The following is a 20417-nucleotide window of genomic DNA, read 5'->3' as shown; positions in this document are numbered from 1 at the left end:
GTAGGTTATCTATAGGATATGGCTTCAGGTGGGAGCGAGTTAATGACTAAGTGAATGGATAAGAGGTGGAAGGGAGGCTGAGTCATGAATCTTAGAATGCTCTGGAAAACATGTATTGGGGACACATGACTCAACATGGTAGCACATAACTGTGTCAGCAAATCTGTCAGCATCACTATGGCTACATAATGTCATGCTCACTCAAGTTTCCTCTCTCTCACAGCCATGATGGAGGAATTGCACAGCTTGGATCCTCGCAGGCAGGAGCTTCTGGAGGCCCGGTTCACAGGAGTCGGAGTTGCCAAGGTCTGTCTGGTCTCAACCTGATATATTTCTACCCCTCGTTTTTGTTTGTTTATGATAATCAGTCATTCCTGCACATATATTCTCGCATTAGACCTTTTCCATTGGTATGTCATCTTCACTCATTCGTGTGTTTGTCTAGGCCCTGGACCGGTCTGCTTTCATGCATTAAGTTACATGTTAAATTCATTTTTTCCTCCTGCTTTTGCCCAGTTGTCTGAATCAACCTGTTGTTTGTGTCATTTTCCACAAAAGCTCATGCTTGTCACTACAAGTAGTCTAAGAAGGACAAAAAAAGAGGAGATTTTGCTGCAGGGTTAAGGTAGTGTTTCATATAAAGATGCAACGAAAAACGTTTTTCATGGAAAGGTTGCAAACGGAATTAAATTGATCATGTATCCAAAAAACGAAACGAAACCATAAATAACGTTTCGGTAGTTATATTTATGTTGAATAATTGGGTTGGCTATTCAATTGGGTGTGCTTTTCTTAGCCGATAAATTAATGACTACAAAAAAAGCAAACCGGTTCTTTGGCAACAAGCCGCCTCTTGGTAATTCATTCAAAAGAAGTACACCATTTTTGGTCACTGTAAAGTGCATCCACACAGCTGACCAGTTTACCTGTCGTAGCTTATCCACATTGTGTGTAGGAAATATAGATACATGCAATTTTAGAAACGCTGATAAATGTCATTAGCTGCATTCCCATGCACCCAAACAATGTGTTAGTAATCGGATTGATGGCTCAGTCACATTGAAAATCCTTCATGTAAAAAGCTCAATCAGTGTGGTTGAGATTGATCCGAATGGAGTTATGATTTGATTGAAATGGGTGGTGTAGACCTGAAATAATCTTTGTTTACATACTACTTTTTACTTCTCACTGTACAAATATGCATGTTTATTAACATCTGATGAACTGGTCCGTGGAGGAGTCTGAATGTTTGCTTAAAAAAACTTGACATTTGTTAACCTTCATGTTTAGGCATTTAATCAAGGTGAAAATGATAATTCTACTCAAGTAGCAATAGTGACGTTATAGCAGAGACTTTCTCTCGTAGTGAAGGACGTGACTGAAGGTTTCTTCAAAATATAATACTATGTAACGTAAATGCACCTGTAAATAAATGTGATTTGGATTGCAGAGTTCATGGTTTATATAAACAGCTTTCAAAATCTGAAATGGATTTATTCGAATTGACAAAAATTGGTGCATGTATACTTACCTACTTCTGTTTTAGTCAGTTTCGTCTTGAAACCAAAATTATCTAGAACAAATATTTTCTGTTGGCAAATTTTCAGTGCATCACTAGTATGAAAAGCATCTATTGTGTGAAAGAAAGCATTAAAGAAAAACGCTGTTTTACATCTACTAAATCATAAACATTTATAAAAACAATTTCCAAAGACTCACATCGAATAGACGTCTGTGTGATGAACATTTGTGACTCCGTTTTCCTATTGGATAAGTTATTAAAGTGTTGGAAATACTCCAGAAAGACCCTAGGTATATATGTGCAGTTGCAGTATGTGTCTTTGAGGGAACATTTTGGATCAGTTCTGAGCACAAGGACAGTGATTTGTCCGTTTTTCAGTGTTAGATGATGTTCATTGGTCACTGCCAGGGCTAAGAGAGTCCACTCCAGTGTCTGGGCAACATGGGATGTTTTTAGAAGGACCATCTACTCTGCATCTGTTTGGTTTGGTCTGAGTAATTGTAACCACTGAATTGATTGAAAGAACCGTCAGTACAGTAGGTACTAGGTGAGCAGCATGAGGGAGTTTATCGCTGTGTTATTGGATTGTGGAGGGTTTTAGCCTGACCTGACCAGAATGACCGACATCTGTCACTCTTTCTCTCATTGCATGTTTAGCTTAGAGCAGGAAGGCTTTTTACACAAGCGTATTTGAGTTACCAAAGGCTCATTAATAGCATGCATATAAAACTGAGATAATGATTCAGAAACTGTTCTGCGCACACATGCAACCTTTCCTCACAGAACTAGAGCTACATTTGTTTGTGTTTTTTGTTAATTTCTTCACCCGAACCATGAAACCCTTTTCAGTTTTAGAGAATTAATTCACCTCTAGTTCAACATGCAAAGAGGAGAGAGAATTAGAGGCAGAATTAGGGTTTGAAATCGGAACGAGAGACTGACAGACATCACATTGATTGGGGAAAGTTGCAATCTGTGAACACTTTTTCGTGCTGATTGTAGGGGAAAATCCATTAGCTTAAAGCAATGGCTTTAAATGGCAATTAAACAATAAAAGGTTATTTCCAAGGTGATTTCCAAAGTTAACAGATTTATTTGGATATCGAAACTTACTTAAAAAAAGTTAAATTAATAAAAGTTAATAGTTCATGATGCATGGCATGTTTATTGCGTATTATTTATCTATTTACTGCTTCATACACAAAAACTGTAATAACAACAACAAAATGGCTTTAATGCACCTCAGTTTTATTTTCACAGAACTGAAGACTTCTAGCACTGATCTGTCCTTCAGGAAATGCAAATCTTGTTATCTGTTGTCTTCCTCTCTGCAGGGTTCTGGACCCAACGAGTCGTCTAACCAGAGCTTATGTAGCGTGGGTTCCCTCAGTGACAAAGAGCTGGAGGTTAGTTCACATCACTAAAGTATCTGTTTCTGTCTCGAGTAGGCGATGCTGATGTGTTTCATGTTGACAGTCAGGGAGGTCCAGCTCGATGTTCTAATGTTGTAGTTGGCGCCGTGTTTTATTTATTTCACCCAATGATATCACCCAGGGTGTCTGGTTGGAAAGGCTTGAATTTAGTTTTTTCCCTTCACTTCTGGATTTAGTTGCTCCTTTCTTAAATATTTGACATCTGGATGGTGTTAATCAGTGAAATGCACTTCTGTAATTGTTTACTTGTGTTGCTGTCAGACAGAGGTTACATTTGTAATTTCTGGCCCGATAGTGTCAACATATGAAATTTCAGAAAGAATGACCCTGTCTGCCAATGGTCAAGAAACATGATGGTCAAACAGAAAGAACCACAGCGTTTACGTTTTTCCTATTTATAGATGACTGTATTTTGAACATAAAGTAATGCATTGATTATTGTCCACTTTAGAGTGGTAGCATGTAATGTCAGTAAGCAAAACCAAAGGCTTCTTTACTCCTGTAACAATATAGGCCCTATCTATTATACAACCCGAATTCCGGAAAAGTTGGGACGTTTTTTAAATTTGAATAAAATGAAAACTAAAAGACTTTCAAATCACATGAGCCAATATTTTATTCACAATAGAACATAGATAACATAGCAAATGTTTAAACTGAGAAAGTTTACAATTTTATGCACAAAATGAGCTCATTTCAATTTTGATTTCTGCTACAGGTCTCAAAATAGTTGGGACGGGGCATGTTTACCATGGTGTAGCATCTCCTTTTCTTTTCAAAACAGTTTGAAGACGTCTGGGCATTGAGGCTATGAGTTGCTGGAGTTTTGCTGTTGGAATTTGGTCCCATTCTTGCCTTATATAGATTTCCAGCTGCTGAAGAGTTCGTGGTCGTCTTTGACGTATTTTTCGTTTAATGATGCGCCAAATGTTCTCTATAGGTGAAAGATCTGGACTGCAGGCAGGCCAGGTTAGCACCCGGACTCTTCTACGACGAAGCCATGCTGTTGTTATAGCTGCAGTATGTGGTTTTGCATTGTCCTACTGAAATAAACAAGGCCTTCCCTGAAATAGACGTTGTTTGGAGGGAAGCATATGTTGCTCTAAAACCTTTATATACCTTTCAGCATTCACAGAGCCTTCCAAAACATGCAAGCTGCCCATACCGTATGCACTTATGCACCCCCATACCATCAGAGATGCTGGCTTTTGAACTGAACGCTGATAACATGCTGGAAGGTCTCCCTCCTCTTTAGCCCGGAGGACACGGCGTCCGTGATTTCCAACAAGAATGTCAAATTTGGACTCGTCTGACCATAAAACACTATTCCACTTTGAAATAGTCCATTTTAAATGAGCCTTGGCCCACAGGACACGACGGCGCTTCTGGACCATGTTCACATATGGCTTCCTTTTTGCATGATAGACCTTTAGTTGGCATCTGCTGATGGCACGGCAGATTGTGTTTACCGACAGTGGTTTCTGAAAGTATTCCTGGGCCCATTTAGTAATGTCATTGACACAATCATGCCGATGAGTGATGCAGTGTCGTCTGAGAGCCCGAAGACCACGGGCATCCAATAAAGGTCTCCGGCCTTGTCCCTTATGCACAGAGATTTCTCCAGTTTCTCTGAATCTTTTGATGATGTTATGCACTGTAGATGATGAGATTTGCAAAGCCTTTGCAATTTGACGTTGAGGAACATTGTTTTTAAAGTTTTCCACAATTTTTTTACGCAGTCTTTCACAGATTGGAGAGCCTCTGCCCATCTTTACTTCTGAGAGACTCTGCTTCTCTAAGACAAAGCTTTTATAGCTAATCATGTTACAGACCTGATATCAATTAACTTAATTAATCACTAGATGTTCTCCCAGCTGAATCTTTTCAAAACTGCTTGTTTTTTTAGCCATTTGTTGCCCCCGTGCCAACTTTTTTGAGACCTGTAGCAGGCATTAAATTTTAAATGAGCTAATTAAGTGGATAAAAGTGTAACATTTCTCAGTTTAAACATTTGCTATGTTATCTATGTTCTATTGTGAATAAAATATTGGCTCATGTGATTTGAAATTCCTTTAGTTTTCATTTTATTAAAATTTAAAAAACGTCCCAACTTTTCTGGAATTCGGGTTGTACTTTAACTTTAATAATGTCCACATCAGTAGTTGATTACATTCTGTTCATACTAACCGCATGCTGCAGTTATGATGTCTGTTCCCGCTCTTTAAAGCCCAGATCACACGGTACGATTCTGGCCATGATTTGGTCACCTGAGACAAATTTTGAAAATCCTTGGGTAAAATCTGTAGTCTTTGATCATTAGTCTGACATGTTCACCAACCGCTGATTAATGGCCATTGCGATCAAATTTGACCTCCAAATAATATCTGGAAGTGTCAGAAGATTGGTGCAGTCTTGCAGTGTGACTTCTCCTACGATGAATGTCTTCATTCGTCAAGACAAGTCATGATCAGAATTAATGGTCGAGATTTCTTCTAACTGCTATAAACTCTGCATTCATATACTTTTCATGACAGCAAGCATTTCAGCCCCACGTGTAATGCAGCTCACAGTCACTGAACGTGTATGGGTTGATAATGTAGACCTCCGGACAAGTTTTCTGGCACGCACCAATCTTTAACATGTCTTGACTGTTGTACAGTCTGACATTTAATGACAACTGAAATCCCACAGTGTGACATGGTCATGTTCGTACAGTTTGACAAGCAACAATCGTAAAGGACTATTAAAGTCCTTTACGAGAGCCATAGAGAGCAGACAGCTCCTTATGCTTTCCAATCGCTCTCGCAGTACTTTGGTGTCAGACAATGATTGCATACCTGCATGTTATTGGTTGAACTACTTTGGATGTTTTAGGCAATATAAAAATCCTGTTCAGGGCGAGTCCCGTATAAATGGCACATATGGCCACCCTAATTCTCATAGAATTAGATTATTAAAACAGTATAGATATTGTCAGACCTGATGAAATAAAAAAAGAATATGAAGAACCATGTAGTTCAAAAACAGCATTTCCAGACATCGCAAACTAAATCAGGTGCAGTTTGTTTAAAACAGGCAGACATGCAGAGTTGTTTGTGTCTCTGCAGTCTTTGGATGCTGTTGTCCAGTCTTTCAGGTTGTATGAGCTCATAGCCTCTAACATTTCAATGGAAACTTCTGGAATGAATGGGGTTGTGGAATGAGGTGATGTCATGGATTCTTGCATTTGCATGGCAGCTTACAAACTCTCACTCTCTCACTTTCTCTTTCTATCCCTCCCTCTCTCTTCCTCCTCAGACCCCAGAGAAGAAATCTAATGACCAGAGAACACGTAAAAGGAAAGGAGACCCTTTTGACAACCAGGGTGAGTTTGAGTTCACGCTGTGTTGTGAATGATGTTGACTGCACTGGTTCTCAGCAGGTGTATGCTACATCTTTTAGAGTGTTGTTTCACATAATGTCTATGGCTCTGATATTTTTTTTCTTTTAAATCCTAGGCAAAGGAGGAGGGAGAGGACATAAAATTAGTGATTATTTTGAGGTAGGTGCATGTAGTTCATTCATTCTGTTATTAGTATCCATTTGATCCCCATTCTGGGTTGAATTTAGTTTTCATGCGCATTCTTTCTGATTTAACTTCTAAGTCATTTGTTTGCGTGAAGTTTGCAGGGGGTAGTGGTACTGGTACCAGCCCAGCTCGTGGCATTCCTCCAGTGGCACGGTCCTCTCCACAGCACTCTCTCTCAAACCCTCCTGCTGCTGTGAGTCTCTTTCTTACTGCCAAATCTCTCCTTACCTCTTGTTGATTATAACTATTAAAGGGATAAAGCCCGACGATATATCGTTTTGCAGATATTATCGGCCGATATGAGCCTGTCGCTGATATATCAGTATCTGTAAATATGGCGATTATGATTTTAATTTTTTTTATTTACAGAACATACAATGCAGAAAAAATTCTTCAAATGGTTAAATTAGCTTGTCCAGCAGAGTTCGCTCCATTGTTTGCTAATGGTGACCTGGATGAAACGCTTTAGAGCTTAAGTCCATTGAAAACCATTGAAACTTTGAATGGCCATATCTCCATAATAGCGTGAATAAGCATTAAATTCGGGGGATCCCTTCAGCTCGAGGAACCCTCTTGAATGTGAATGGAGTGTACGTTTATAGGCCTTCTTTCGAATGAGATCACCACCATGTCGATAGCCCCCAGGGTTTGGGATTTCCGGGTGTTCAGATTCATGGTTGGGCACCGACTGATCTAGCAATCCCGGAGAGCTACTGATGCGCGAAGGGTGGTGTTAAAGTTGGGTCCTCGAGCTGAAGGGATCCCCTGAATTTGGTGGAGATCCACGGGCATTTTCGCGAGATAGTGACACAAGACAACACTTTCACTTCATTAAGGAGGTCTCTTGTTCAGGCAGCAGCATTCAAGTGTTGTCTTATTCGACCGTAAGTGCTCTGCGAAGTGGACTTCACATGAAATTCTGCCATGATTCCAGTTCCAAGGGAAAGCACACATTACATTCAAAGGGCATCAAAGTGCGCGAGACATGAATTTATATTGTATTTATTTACAGAGGTATATTATGTCACACTTCACACTTCTCTAGTAAGTTTCGTCTGTGTGTGAAAACAAATGAGCGCAAATCCGTGACTGAATGTTCCTAAGTGAAATAAACTTCAATGGAATAAAGTTGAATGGAATTTAATTAAAGTTGAATAAACTTCAACTTTACTATTCAGTGCACTGATGTCAGACTCATTTTAGAAAATAAAGTTTATTGTTAAATGCCCTGCCTCCATCACATATCTCGGTCACGTCAAGTGTTTGATCACCACGTTTGAGTGATCATTGCAAAAAATGTGTTTGTATATGTATTCTGTTTTTTTTATATATTGTATTCTATATATAGTACCAGTCAAATGTTTGGACACGCAAATGGTAAAGTGTCCAAACTTTTGACTGGTACTGTACTATAATATACACAAAGAATATCAGCCTATATATCGGTATCAGCCTTTTTCTTTTTTTTTTTTACTCGCAAATATTGGTATCGGCCCCCAAAAAAAACATATCAGTCGGGCTCTATAAAGGTATCTTTCACCCAAATATGAGAATTGTCACATACTCACCATCATGTTGTTCCAAACTCGTCTGATCTAGGTTAATCGTCTATACACAACTCGCATTTGGGCAGTAAAAACAGCATTGTGAATGATGTTCCACAGCAATAAACACTAAAGATAATAAAAAAAAATTTAAATGATAGGGATGATCAGAGGTGAGGATTACATGTAGTGCACATTGCAAATTGTATACTGCTGTAGCTGATGCTTGGATGACAAGTGATTGCTGTAGTTGTGTAGAAGCAGTTCAGTACAAGCATTATAGTCATAGGAGTTATAATTATATTTGAGTTCATTGACTGTCGCAGTAGCAGTAATTATTGTTATAATAAAACATGATTATAGAGTAGCAGTGCAGAAGTGCAGAGTGGCGCTCTTATTAACGGTGACCTTTTTGGTTGCATTTTGTGTTGATGGAAATCTGTGTTTGGTTTTGATTGACAGGTGCAGCAAGGAAGCCCCTCCTCCATTAGCTCAGTAAACGCAGACCACTCCCACTCCTCCTGTTCCCACAAGCCAGTTTCTACACCCAATCAGCACCGAGCCACACAGGTAACACACTACAAAAAACACACTCGCAGTCTCGCACCTTTGCAGACTCTTTCAGATGCTCGCTTTGACCTCCACTTTCATTTGCTCCTTCTCAGTCTGACTTGACAATGGAGAAGTTAGCAGCGCTGGAGAGCAGTAAGAGCTCGGATCTGGAGAAGAAAGAAGGACGTATTGACGACCTGCTTAGGGTACGCCTCACACGCACCATCAATATTAAAATCTTGAGATTTTGCAAACCCTTTTTGAGAATGGAGCCAGTGATATTTGCACTTCTGATCAAAAGTTCAAGTAAACACAATTCTTTTGAACTTTCTATTTAATAAAGCATCCAGAAAAAAATGTATCACTGTTTCCATAAAATATAATGCAGCACAGCTGTTTTCAGTATTTATTTATAATAATCAGACCTGCTTCGTGAGTGCCAAATCAGCATATTAGAAAGATTTCTGAAGGATCATGTGATGCTGAAGACTGGAGACTTCTTTCATAAACATAAGAAAAATGAATGACCCCTATTATTTGATTCCCAGAGTTGTGACTTTCACTTATCAGATGTTTTATGTGTTTTACTGCTGAGGATACAGTGTTTATATCTGTGTTTTTGTGTGCTGCAGGTAAACTGTGACCTGCGCAGACAGATCGATGAGCAACAGAAGATGCTGGAACGATGTAAAGAACGACTCAATAAATGTGTGACCATGAGTAAGAAACTGCTTATTGAAAAGGTAAATGTATGTTCAGAGTACTGTATATGCAGTGGTACATGTGTGATGGTGTGCATGTACGTTTTGTTTTTATAATGATGATGGATGTGTAGTTTTTATCTAGTTTGAACAGTGTATTGCATGTGCATTGTATCATTTTCTATAATTGCTGAACTGTGGGAATGTTTTCAGTCCAAGCAGGAGAAGATTGCATGCAGAGAAAAGAGCATGCAGGACCGGCTTCGTCTGGGCCATTTCACCACTGTACGGCACGGAGCCTCATTCACCGAGCAGTGGACAGATGGATACGCCTTCCAGAATCTAGTCAAGTACGTGAGAAGCACATCCACACCCTGTCAAACTTCAGAGCCTAGTCAGATGTCGCACACACACACACACACACACTTAACACGCGCTGACAGAATATGACCAGTTTCACTCCACACATGTGCTTGTGGAGAGCTAGCCATAAAAGACTCATTCAAGACTGTGTTCAGGTCTGATGATGAATGAATGTGCTGCTTTCAGGATCTTGCTGGGTGCACACATGTGCTCAGACCTTCAGATCCTTCTAACGTGAACTTGGTATACACAAGATTTATTCTGTCACTTTTATAGTTTTTATGGAAAATTGGTCTTACAAAGGTACCTTTTTGTTGTATTTGGACTTGTTCTTCACTGTGAGAATAGCAGTGTAAGCTGACATGGCGATAAAGTGCTAACAAACAACTTGGTAAACACTGTTCTTTTAAAACCAGGTCAAGTGGTGTTTTGTTACAGAGGAAGATGAAAGCACTCCACTTAAACCAAAATACCACACTTGAGGCAAACTATAGACTACCTAAACCTACTTGCTGGCAAATAGTCGATTGGATTGAGCAAATGACCTCAGGGCTATCTCAAGTACTGTCAGTGTTTAACTCTACATGATTATCTAATAAGTATGTCTAGTCCACCGGCAAGTCCGGAAAAAAATAAAGACAGATAAAGGTTGCATTCAGTAAAATAGACAGATAAAGGTTGCATTCAGTAACAGAAATATGTGATTATTATTAGAATCAAAGAAACGGTGACACCGTGTCTACACCAGATGCGACAGCGAAAGTCACAACAAAGCGACCATTGAAAATCATCTGAACTTAAGGGTGTGCAATATGATGATTTTTGATCGTGGACAATAAAAATGACAATAAAAAAAGCACGATCTGCTTTTGAAGAAATATCTTAGTGTCGTGCTACCGTGCACATTCTATCAGCTGCAGTTCTGGAGCCTCTGTCATAGTGCTGGGCGGTTTGACCAAAAATGTATATACCGTTTTTTTTTCAAAATTATACCGGTTTTCTGGTTTATGACGGGTTTTTTTCATGCATAATCAGGTGTACAAGGCATTTTCTGCTGGTTGATATTCCAAGGCGTGCTTGCGGCCAAGGTGCTGGAGCAAACTGCTCGTGTTGCCGCCTTTGGCGACAATTTTAGCCCGACAGCACTTGCATAAAATGGATGCTTGGTCGACCGTCGGATTTTTGGAAACCAAAAAACCTCCAAACAACAGACCAAGCTCCTCTTTTTGGCTGTAACGCCTGTTTCACACATAATCTGCCTGCAGTGATATGCAGTCCCCAGCACGGACTCAGTGCTTTCACACAGGACTTGTTTGCAGTCCGCTACTGATCCACGTCTGTTTAGTCCACAAACACAACATTTGTTCATTTTGATTTCTTATCATTTAAAAAAAATATATAGATATATATTTTATATATATTTTTCAGCATTGTAAGTCTTTTATCACAGAACCGTAACAACCTTTCATGTAGACATTAGTTTAAACTCAATAAATATAAACAACGCATTATTCATGCATTTTACTTCTAGGTTTGTATAATAAGCTGCTCAAGCAAGCGGCAAAACATTTAAACACAATAATACAATAAAACAATTAGCCTACTTTTCTTGTTAAAATATTTAAAATTAAAACACCACAGACAGAAACGGTCTCGTGCATTTTGCATTTAAATCCTTTATCACAAGCAATCCTACGGTCTTTTTCTGCTTCCATAAAAGTGAACATATATATTGGTTTCCTTGTTTATCTAAAAGTGCTCCCTTTCTTGTTTTAAACCTAGCCAAAAACCCATGTGACTGCGTTTCCATGTCAATCCATGTTAATTTTTCCCGCGAACAGTGCGCTTTCACTTTAATTCAGCGCCTGCAGCACAGCAAAAATAGACTCAGTACGTTAACAATTGCTGCACTGCTGCAGAGCACCGCTCCTTGACACCTCGTGCAGCTGGAATCCGTTAATACGACTGTGTGAAACAGGCGTTATAACGTAACACCAGAGCACTGCTGTGTTTACCCTCAGCACACCTCGCAGTCGCTGCTTAGAAGTGCAACATTGTAAGGGGTCCGTCTGAAACGGTGTCGCACGGCCGCGCAGCATAACGTTCGTTCAGAACGTTGAGTAATTAAATACACCGGTATGGCGGTATATATTCAAAAATAACATCGTAACGAAAATATACACCGGTTTTCGGTATGAACCGGTTTACCGCCTACTCCGTCATATATACTGTACAACGCATTCACAGCATTGTAGAGGTCCTCTCTCATTATTTGCATGTATTTTTAAATGTTTAATTTGCACGCTGGTCTGACCTGTGCTTTTGTCTGATTATTGATCTGAGTCATCGTTTGCGCTAATACTGTCCAAACACACAAGGTTTACATGTAAACTCAGTTGGTTATGTCTAAAATGAAGGTAAACCGTTGAGAGAAAAACATATATGTGCCTGTATATTAGATGCGTGCAGGTATTAAAGAGACAGTAGGCCTATTAAACATGCAGCCCACTGTCATTAAAGGGATAGATCACCCTAAAATTTCATTTTTGTCATTATTTACTCAGTCACGTTGTCCCAAACCTGTATTAGTTTCTTTCATGTGCTGAACACAAAGGAAGATATTTTGAAGAATGTGGGTAACAAAAAAAAGTTGCTGGTCCACATTGAATTTGATAGTAGCAAAAAATACTATGTATGTCACTGTGGACCAGCAACTGTTTGGTTTTCAACATTCCTCAAAATAGCATTTATGTTCAAAGGAAGAAAGAATCTCATTCAGGTTTAAAACAAAATTTGAGTGAGTAAATGGTGGTATAAAAATAAAACACTATGACAGGATTGACAGACAGCTGACAGCTGGGTGAACTATTCCATTAACGTTAATAAAACAACAAAACACAAAGAGAAAAATCACTCACTGCTCATAAATACAGAAATCTAATACAGTTGCTTTAGGAATCAATCTATATAGTGTTTTATTTTTATATTTGTTCATTCAATTTCTTGAATGCCCCTGCTAAATACACCTACTGTATTTTCTAAAAAAAAATCTCATTTTTTTTCCATATCGTCCACCTCTATTGAACTTTTTGTCAGTATGTCATAAATGGACAGAGGCATCAGTTTGCTGTTGGGGATTTGTCGTGTCCTGCTATTTTCTTTCACTTCGAAAAATACTCTGTTTAGTAGGAGCACCAACTCATAGTTTTATGTAACAGCAGTGGCAGCTCTGGGCATGAACAAAAGCATGAATTTTATTAGTAGGCCAGTGCGATGGAAAAGAGATTAGAACAACTCTCCATTTAAAAAATAAAACAAAAATCTGTGGCATTTAGAACATGCCAATGTTTGTGTCTGTCTGCACTGACACATTAACAGCCATTCATTCCAATTGAAATGTTCAATTTACCAGGCATTTAACTTTGTGTGAATGGGCCTTTATTGGTACATGTCTGATGAAGGGCTTGGGCCCGAAACAATACACGTGGTGAGCAATCATTAAAATTGCTAAGGAGCATTTTCTGGTGTGCGGACTCATTGTTTACCTTTGCAACTACTTGTCTGCCCATCACCCAGTTTTATTGTTTTGGATGTGCGTGCTGTACCTTTGAATTCCTTTATTGGTATATGAAAATATTTTAAAGTATTTCATAAAAAAGCACAGAGAATGTGTAGAACTTTTTGAATGACAGTAATTTGAAACAATACGGAAATAAAATTAGGAAACGGGTTCTAAAATTAAATTGCCTTTATCTTTGTATAGACAACAAGAGCGAGTCAATGGGCAGAGAGAGGACATAGAAAGACAGAGGAAACTGCTGCTGAAGAAGAAACCGCCCAGCGCCAGTCAGACTCCTCCTCTCAACCTAGAACCCAACAAACGAAAGAGCAAGAGCAACGGTTCCGAGAACGAGATGTAAGTTCTTCTGTCAGAACAGGCTTTGAGTAGTTTAGGAATTCAACTTAATTCGATTTTGTCCTAATTTGTTTGCTTCCGCACAGGTTATCTTTAGCAGAATACCATGAGCAAGAAGAAATCTTCAAACTGAGACTCGGACACCTGAAGAAGGTATACATATCATCACATTCGTGGGGTTGAATGTGTGTTTTTATGGAAACGGCTCTTAATATTTTGGTGTTCTGTGCGGCAGGAGGAAGCAGAGATTCAAGTGGAGCTGGAACGGTTGGAGCGTGTGCGTAATCTTCACATCCGAGAGCTCAAAAGAATCCATAATGAAGATAACTCCCAGTATGCACTTTCAACGTTTATTTCCACACTTGTGCCATTTTTGGTTTCAGTACAGAGTTTATTTTTTAAGTTTTTCAGAGTTTAAAAATATCTGTGGTGGATTTAAATTGTTCGAATGTCTCTCCGATTGTCAGGTTTAAAGATCATCCCACGCTAAATGACCGCTACCTGCTCTTGCATCTGCTGGGCAGAGGAGGCTTCAGCGAGGTCTACAAGGTAACAGATCTGTGATTGGGAAGAGTGTATGTTTTCATTTTGGGAAGTACAAATCTACATATTTTCATAATCAAGTAGCCTGTGGGTTGACTGGAAGACCTGTAAAAAACACTGGCGCAAGTGAAATAAAATGAAAATCGAAAGTCCTCTTCACTAATCGACTAGTCAACCATTCTGGCATGTGGTTAGTTTAATTCTGATCTCTTCTGGTTCTCCAGGCCTTTGATTTGACGGAGCAGAGGTACGTGGCTGTGAAGATTCACCAGCTTAATAAGAGCTGGAGAGATGAGAAGAAAGAGAACTATCACAAGTGAGCACAAACACCTTTTCCGGCCTTGTTTCTTAAAGGCTGATGCAAATTTCAATTCAACATTAGGTGCCAAGTGTGCTTGTTTAACCAAAATGCATTATTCTTCCTGAACCAGCCTGTGGAAATTGGGGCCTTCATTCATAAAGATGAGCTTAGAATCAGATTTATTGTAAACGTACATCAGTTTTCAAAATATTCCTATGAACAGTTTATAAAATGTATACATTATGTATTTGTAATGGAGCACTTGCTTATTTGCACATCTAAATTTCAATAAACAGTGTTTTTTCAATTAATTTCTGGTATATATGCATGCAAAAGGTTTGTAGGCATGCTTTTCAGTTGGTGTATGCCTTTGGTTTTTGCTGTTATAAACCCACATCCTTTATACACGAGGCCTCTGATTTTTGGCTTCGACTATAGATGAAAGTTACTAGACATGATTGTCAATGCAAAGCTTATTCTATGCTATATATTGGACCGTTTGTCAAATGAAGATCGTTGTTCGTGAAATGTTTTCTAGGCATGCCTGTCGAGAATATAGGATCCATAAAGAGCTGGACCATCCTAGAATAGTCAAACTGTACGACTACTTCTCCCTGGACACCGACTCGTGAGTAAACTTGCTCTTTACAAATGATTGTCTCTGATTTTAAGCCTATTTCAAGCCTTTAGTCTTTTTAATTGTAAAGTTTTGCAATCAACATCATTGTTTGATGCAGTTTTGTTTTCCATGACGTTTTCTGTGGGATTGTTTCTAGATTCTGCACTGTTCTGGAGTACTGTGAGGGGAACGATCTGGATTTCTATCTGAAGCAGCACAAGCTGATGTCAGAGAAAGAGGCCCGATCTATCATAATGCAGGTCGTCAATGCTCTCAAGTACTTAAATGAGATCCGCCCGCCAATCATCCATTACGACCTCAAACCAGGTGTGACATGCACAGAGCTCTCAACTCTTCTGTACCGGGCCAAGCATTAGAATTGGGTGCAAGACGGGACCATTGAACACTGATTCTTGTGTTTGTCTAGGCAACATCCTGCTGGTGAATGGCACAGCATGTGGAGAAATAAAAATCACAGACTTTGGGCTGTCCAAGATCATGGACGACGACAACTACGGGGTGGACGGCATGGAGCTGACATCACAGGGGGCGGGGACGTACTGGTGAGGGGTCTGTTACTGTTACAGGATTTGTACATCTCTTGAATTTGATCAAATGAACTGAAATCTCCCTCGACACAAAACTGACTCTTGTTTTACCGAAGTGTTGTGTAGTTTATGGTATGAAAGTCTGCCTTGTTGTGCTCCAGGTATCTTCCCCCAGAATGCTTTGTGGTTGGAAAAGAGCCACCTAAGATCTCCAACAAAGTGGACGTTTGGTCCGTTGGGGTCATCTTTTACCAGTGCCTCTATGGGAAGAAGGTAAAAGACACACATACACGCGTAAATTTTCAAACACTGGCTGTGTTGTCACTAGCTGGGTTTCCATCCAAAGCATTTAACTTGTGCACAAAATTGGAATATCGCACATAAAACATTTCCAATAGACCATATAACAACACTACAGGTGCTGTGGAACAAGATCGGTCAGCTGGTTTGTCAGGATTTACTGTCTTATAGCGCAAAGTCACATGACTTATTTTGATGTGCTTGGAGGAATTTATTCGCAACATGCATTTCTATCTCCCATTATTCACAAAAACCCTTTTTCGCACAAGTCAAAACCACCGCAAGCGAGCGTAAAAACGTTTTGCGAATTAAGGCATTTTTATTTGAAATTCAGAGTTTCCATCACTCGATTCTTATGCGATACTTCAAAATGTGCATAAAAGCAGGGTGATGGAAACCCAGCTACTGTCTGCTGAGGTATTAGTACTTTCTCTTCTCATCTTTTTATTCTTTCTTCACCACACAGCCGTTCGGTCATAATCAATCCCAGCAGGACATCCTCCAGGAGAACACTATTCTCAAAGCCACAGAGGTGCAGTTTCCTCCCAAACCAGGAGTCTCACCTGAGGCTAAGGTACTTCTTCAGACAGTTCACTGTTTTTCTTTCATGGTCAGATCCCAGAGCTCATTAGCTTTTTTTTACATAGCCCCATGAGTAAATCTCTTTAAAACATTTTGGGTTCATAATTTTTTTCTCTCTCTTCCACATTTATATACACTATAAAAAAAATCTGACATTGATAGTAAAATACCAACAGCTATGGTTGCCACAACTTCACTGTAGCAACATTTGCTACGGTGAACATGCAACATTTGCTTGATTTAAATTCACAAATTTTTTGCAGGGAATGCAGGGAATTCTGGGAGTATCTGCTTATGTTTTTTTCACTGTAAATTATACAATGACTTGTTCACTTCCAAAAAGTGTAATTTTAACGTTAAATGCAATTACGGTTATTTGCTGTATTTAATATGGAAACCTACTGTAACTTACTGTAAAAATCACACAAAAAAAAAAAAACATTTTTTACGGTGTAATTTGTAAATCCTCCCCAGTTTTTTAACCCCTTAACTGTCACCCCGTCCCGAATACGGGACGCCTACATTTACTTCACTATATTACAATTAAATCTAATCTAATCCTGACAAATTATATATCGTTGGAAAGGTCTAAGAGTCCCAAATATATATTTTACCAATGTTTTTTCTTAAAAATTATGTAGGAAAAGTAATAGATTAATATATGACAAGAGTGCACCCTGAGTTTTGACCTTTGTTTAAAAAAAAGACTTCTTCGTTGCCTTTTTCTCTATCACGTTTTAGAAATCATCAGAAATTATATATCAACTGAAATCTTAAAATCTCTAAATTCTTCCTTTTACAACCCATTTTAAAATCAGACATTGCATTACCATGTAAATGGTGCATCAATATCATGTTAAAAAAAATTTTCAGTCATGAATTATAAAAATCTAGGTTTGTATCATGCACTTTCAAGTCTATATTCAAAAACATGAGTGACAGTTAAGTGGACATTTTATTCAATTTATTCATTGTAATGGTAACATTTTAGTTACACTACCAGGCAGATGTTTGGGGTTAGTAAAAAAAAAAGTGTGTAGTAAAAGAAAAAGTGTGTGTGTGTGTGTGTGTGTGTGTGTGTGTGTGTGTGTGTGTAATAATTATGTATATGTGTGTTTTATTTTATTATTTAATATTTTTAGTCTTGGAGGATGTACTAAATTAATCAAAAGCTGTGATAGGGCTGGGCGATATATCGAATATTAGCGATAATATCGGAATCATTTTGACTACGATGTACAATTTGAATATATCGGGAATATCGAATATTTCAAATTCAAGCATACTTTCCCAAAAGAACGCGCCGAATGTCTAAAAAAGGAACCTGTAACTGCTGACTGCTCTACGCCCCTCTACTACGAGAGCTTTAATGATAGCGGTTGCCAGATCACAAGAGTTTAAATCTCAGAATCAGAGCTCCACTGTTACAAGGATACATTTTCTGCCCGGTGTTTGCTTATTTTAAGCAATCTGGCAACCATGCGCATGTGCTCACTCCTCATTGCGGAAGAGCCGCTGACGATAATCTGAAAACACTAACAAGCTGGAATTGAGCGATCTAATGAAAGTGTCGTTCAGCCGGTCTGTCTTCTGCCGTGAGATCTCAACTGTATTGTTTGCATTTGTGATCGCAAAATAAATGCACTTACTCGACCGCTGATGTTTGAATAGAGAAACATAGGCTATGGCCATTTGGAATTACTATTGGGGAATTTCACTGATATGTTTACCAGTTTCCATAATATAGACAGAGAGAATGCAAAAATCTTTGGTATTCATTTATATATATTTATATATAAGAAATAGCTATGAGCTTCAGCAACTAGCTCCCCATCTAAGAGGGTTTTTAGTGTCAGTAGGAACATAGTTTCATGCCACAGAGCTTCTCTTAAAACCACAGACAGTTGACAGACTTGTGTTCTTAGCTTAAAAACTTGTTAAAAAAATTCAAATAAAATACTTATCCCAGTTGCATAGTTTAAATTGTGAATTGCATGCACTAAAAAGTTGACAGAATGCACTTTCTGTAACTGTTACTTAATTTGCACTGCTTCAGTTACATATAGGCCTACATGTATTCATTTAATAAAAAGCAGTAAGTGATCTCTTGGTCTAGATTTTTTAACTGCTTAAATCAGCTGTTTAATCTAAATGTTTTTTTTTTGTTTTTTTTAATGGGCAAAAGAAAATCATGTTTTATTTTTATTATTTAAATGCAAATGCAAACATATCGAGATATATATAGAATATCATAAAAAAATTGACAATATCGAGATATCTTTTTTTTTTGTATATCGCCCAGCCCTAAGATGTGACATTTGTTACAAAAATTATATTTCATATAAATGCTCTTCTATTTTTCAGCAAAGAGAAAAAATATGTATCACTGTTTCCACAAAAATGTAAAACCGCACAGCTGTTTTTATCATTGATGATAAATGTTTCTTGAGTGCCAAATCAGCATGTTGGAAAGGTTTCTGAAGGATCATGTGACACTGAAGACTGGAGAGATGGATGCTGAAAAAATTCAGCTTTGCCCTCATGGGAATAAATGATATTTTTATACAATTTTAATCAGTGACTTAAATTTTATAATATTATTTCACAGTATTTGCCTACTGTTTTTATTGTATTTTTGTGTATTCATAGCCTTGGTGTGCATAAGAGACTTCTTTAAAAAAGCCTTGCTAGCCCCAACCGTTTGAATGATAGTGGACATCTATGCATGGATAGTTTAATTTAAAAAAAAACTCCCAGCACTGTGTGGTTACATCGGTCAATTATTTCAACTATTATATCAAATTGTATTTCTGCTAATTGTAGAAACTTACTCCGTGTTTTCCTGTGTTCTGTTGCTCTGTTTGTCCCATGTTAACCTTTTAACAAGCAACTTGCTCAACCCTGCTGTGCTCACGTTAGTGGCACAGGAAAGCTTGTGAGATTCTGTCATTAATGTGGATTTGTGTTGCTAGGAGACTTGTCATAATAATGACTTTTCGCTTAGTGAGTCAGATTGGCTAATATTTGCTCATGGAACAATAATGTCTCCTTTTATCTCCTTTAATATAAAACCTAGGTTCTGTATGATTTTTAGATTAATCGCACAAACCTGCCTTCACCTAAACTGCTACTGGAACATAAAGTGAACGCTTTCTAATGAGTTCCTTGTCCTCTTCAGGCCTTCATTCGCAGATGTTTGGTGTACCGTAAAGAGGATCGCATCGATGTTCACCAGCTGGCCAGTGATCCCTACCTCCTCCCGCACATACGCAAGTCAGTGGCTGCCACCGGTAACTCCAGCATGGCCGTCGCCTCCACCTCCAGCTCCTCCAACAGCAGCGCCTCCAATTGAGACCCCGGCACATCCTCGCTAGTTTTGACCGGAGCAGGGGGTGCGGGGCATTCTCATTTTGCCCCGTCCCTCTCTGCAGTGCACTGGAAGGGGTCTCAAACCCTTTACCTGTCGAGCAAGGAGGCAGGAAGAAAGGGTAAGAGAGGGATGGAGACCAAATGCATCCCCCTGCACCCTTCTTCCACTCCCAGGCATCTGGAGGCTTGATTTATTTCGTTTTATTGTATTTTTTTTGAATGGGAGGGGACTAAAAAAGCACCCCACGAGTGAGCCAGAGCTGTGAGAAGGACTGAACTGCTCAGACTGGTGGAAGAGACTGGTATATGCCCTGCACCCCACAACACACAAACACATGCGCGCGCACACACACACACACACACACACACACACACATATATAAACGCACATTTATAATGAGGTCAGCTTGACTTTTCTTATATGGCAACACCAATGATGGGACAAGCCCACTCATACTAATGTGCATTTAAGTGTACAATGTTCCTAAAGATCGGGAGACATTCCCTGCTGACACAACGAGCCCGCCCCACCCCATCTTCTCTCTTTCTCTCTCTC

General features: G+C 38.9%; 1 protein-coding gene across 1 annotated transcript; it reads left to right on the top strand.

Moving 5' to 3' along the window:
* The first annotated feature begins 223 nt into the window (after positions 1–223).
* Positions 224–20413, top strand: tlk2 (tousled-like kinase 2). Its single transcript, XM_059553446.1, has 20 exons — positions 224–306; positions 2857–2928; positions 6253–6319; positions 6453–6496; positions 6618–6716; positions 8530–8637; positions 8733–8825; positions 9252–9362; positions 9534–9670; positions 13447–13599; positions 13686–13752; positions 13835–13932; positions 14067–14148; positions 14367–14458; positions 14982–15071; positions 15220–15389; positions 15490–15625; positions 15772–15883; positions 16377–16484; positions 19671–20413. The coding sequence occupies exons 1-20, from the start codon at positions 226–228 to the stop codon at positions 19842–19844; spliced, it is 2094 nt and encodes a 697-aa protein (XP_059409429.1). The 5' UTR covers positions 224–225; the 3' UTR covers positions 19845–20413.
* Positions 20414–20417: the final 4 nt, after the last annotated feature.

This window comes from Carassius carassius, chromosome 1 (genome assembly GCF_963082965.1).
Source record: "Carassius carassius chromosome 1, fCarCar2.1, whole genome shotgun sequence".
Classification (NCBI taxonomy): Eukaryota; Metazoa; Chordata; class Actinopteri; order Cypriniformes; family Cyprinidae; genus Carassius; species Carassius carassius.
Note: the sequence above shows the minus strand (reverse complement) of the source record. Positions and strands in the feature narration are given on the sequence as shown.

Bases quoted from the DNA above. Each gene is read 5' to 3' on its own strand.
- tlk2 (XM_059553446.1), top strand. From the start codon at position 226: ATGATGGAGGAATTGCACAGCTTGGATCCTCGCAGGCAGGAGCTTCTG. The intron at 14,459-14,981 runs GTGAGCACAAAC...AATGTTTTCTAG, and splicing joins AAGAAAGAGAACTATCACAA to GCATGCCTGTCGAGAATATA. The intron at 15,390-15,489 runs GTGTGACATGCA...GTGTTTGTCTAG, and splicing joins CCATTACGACCTCAAACCAG to GCAACATCCTGCTGGTGAAT.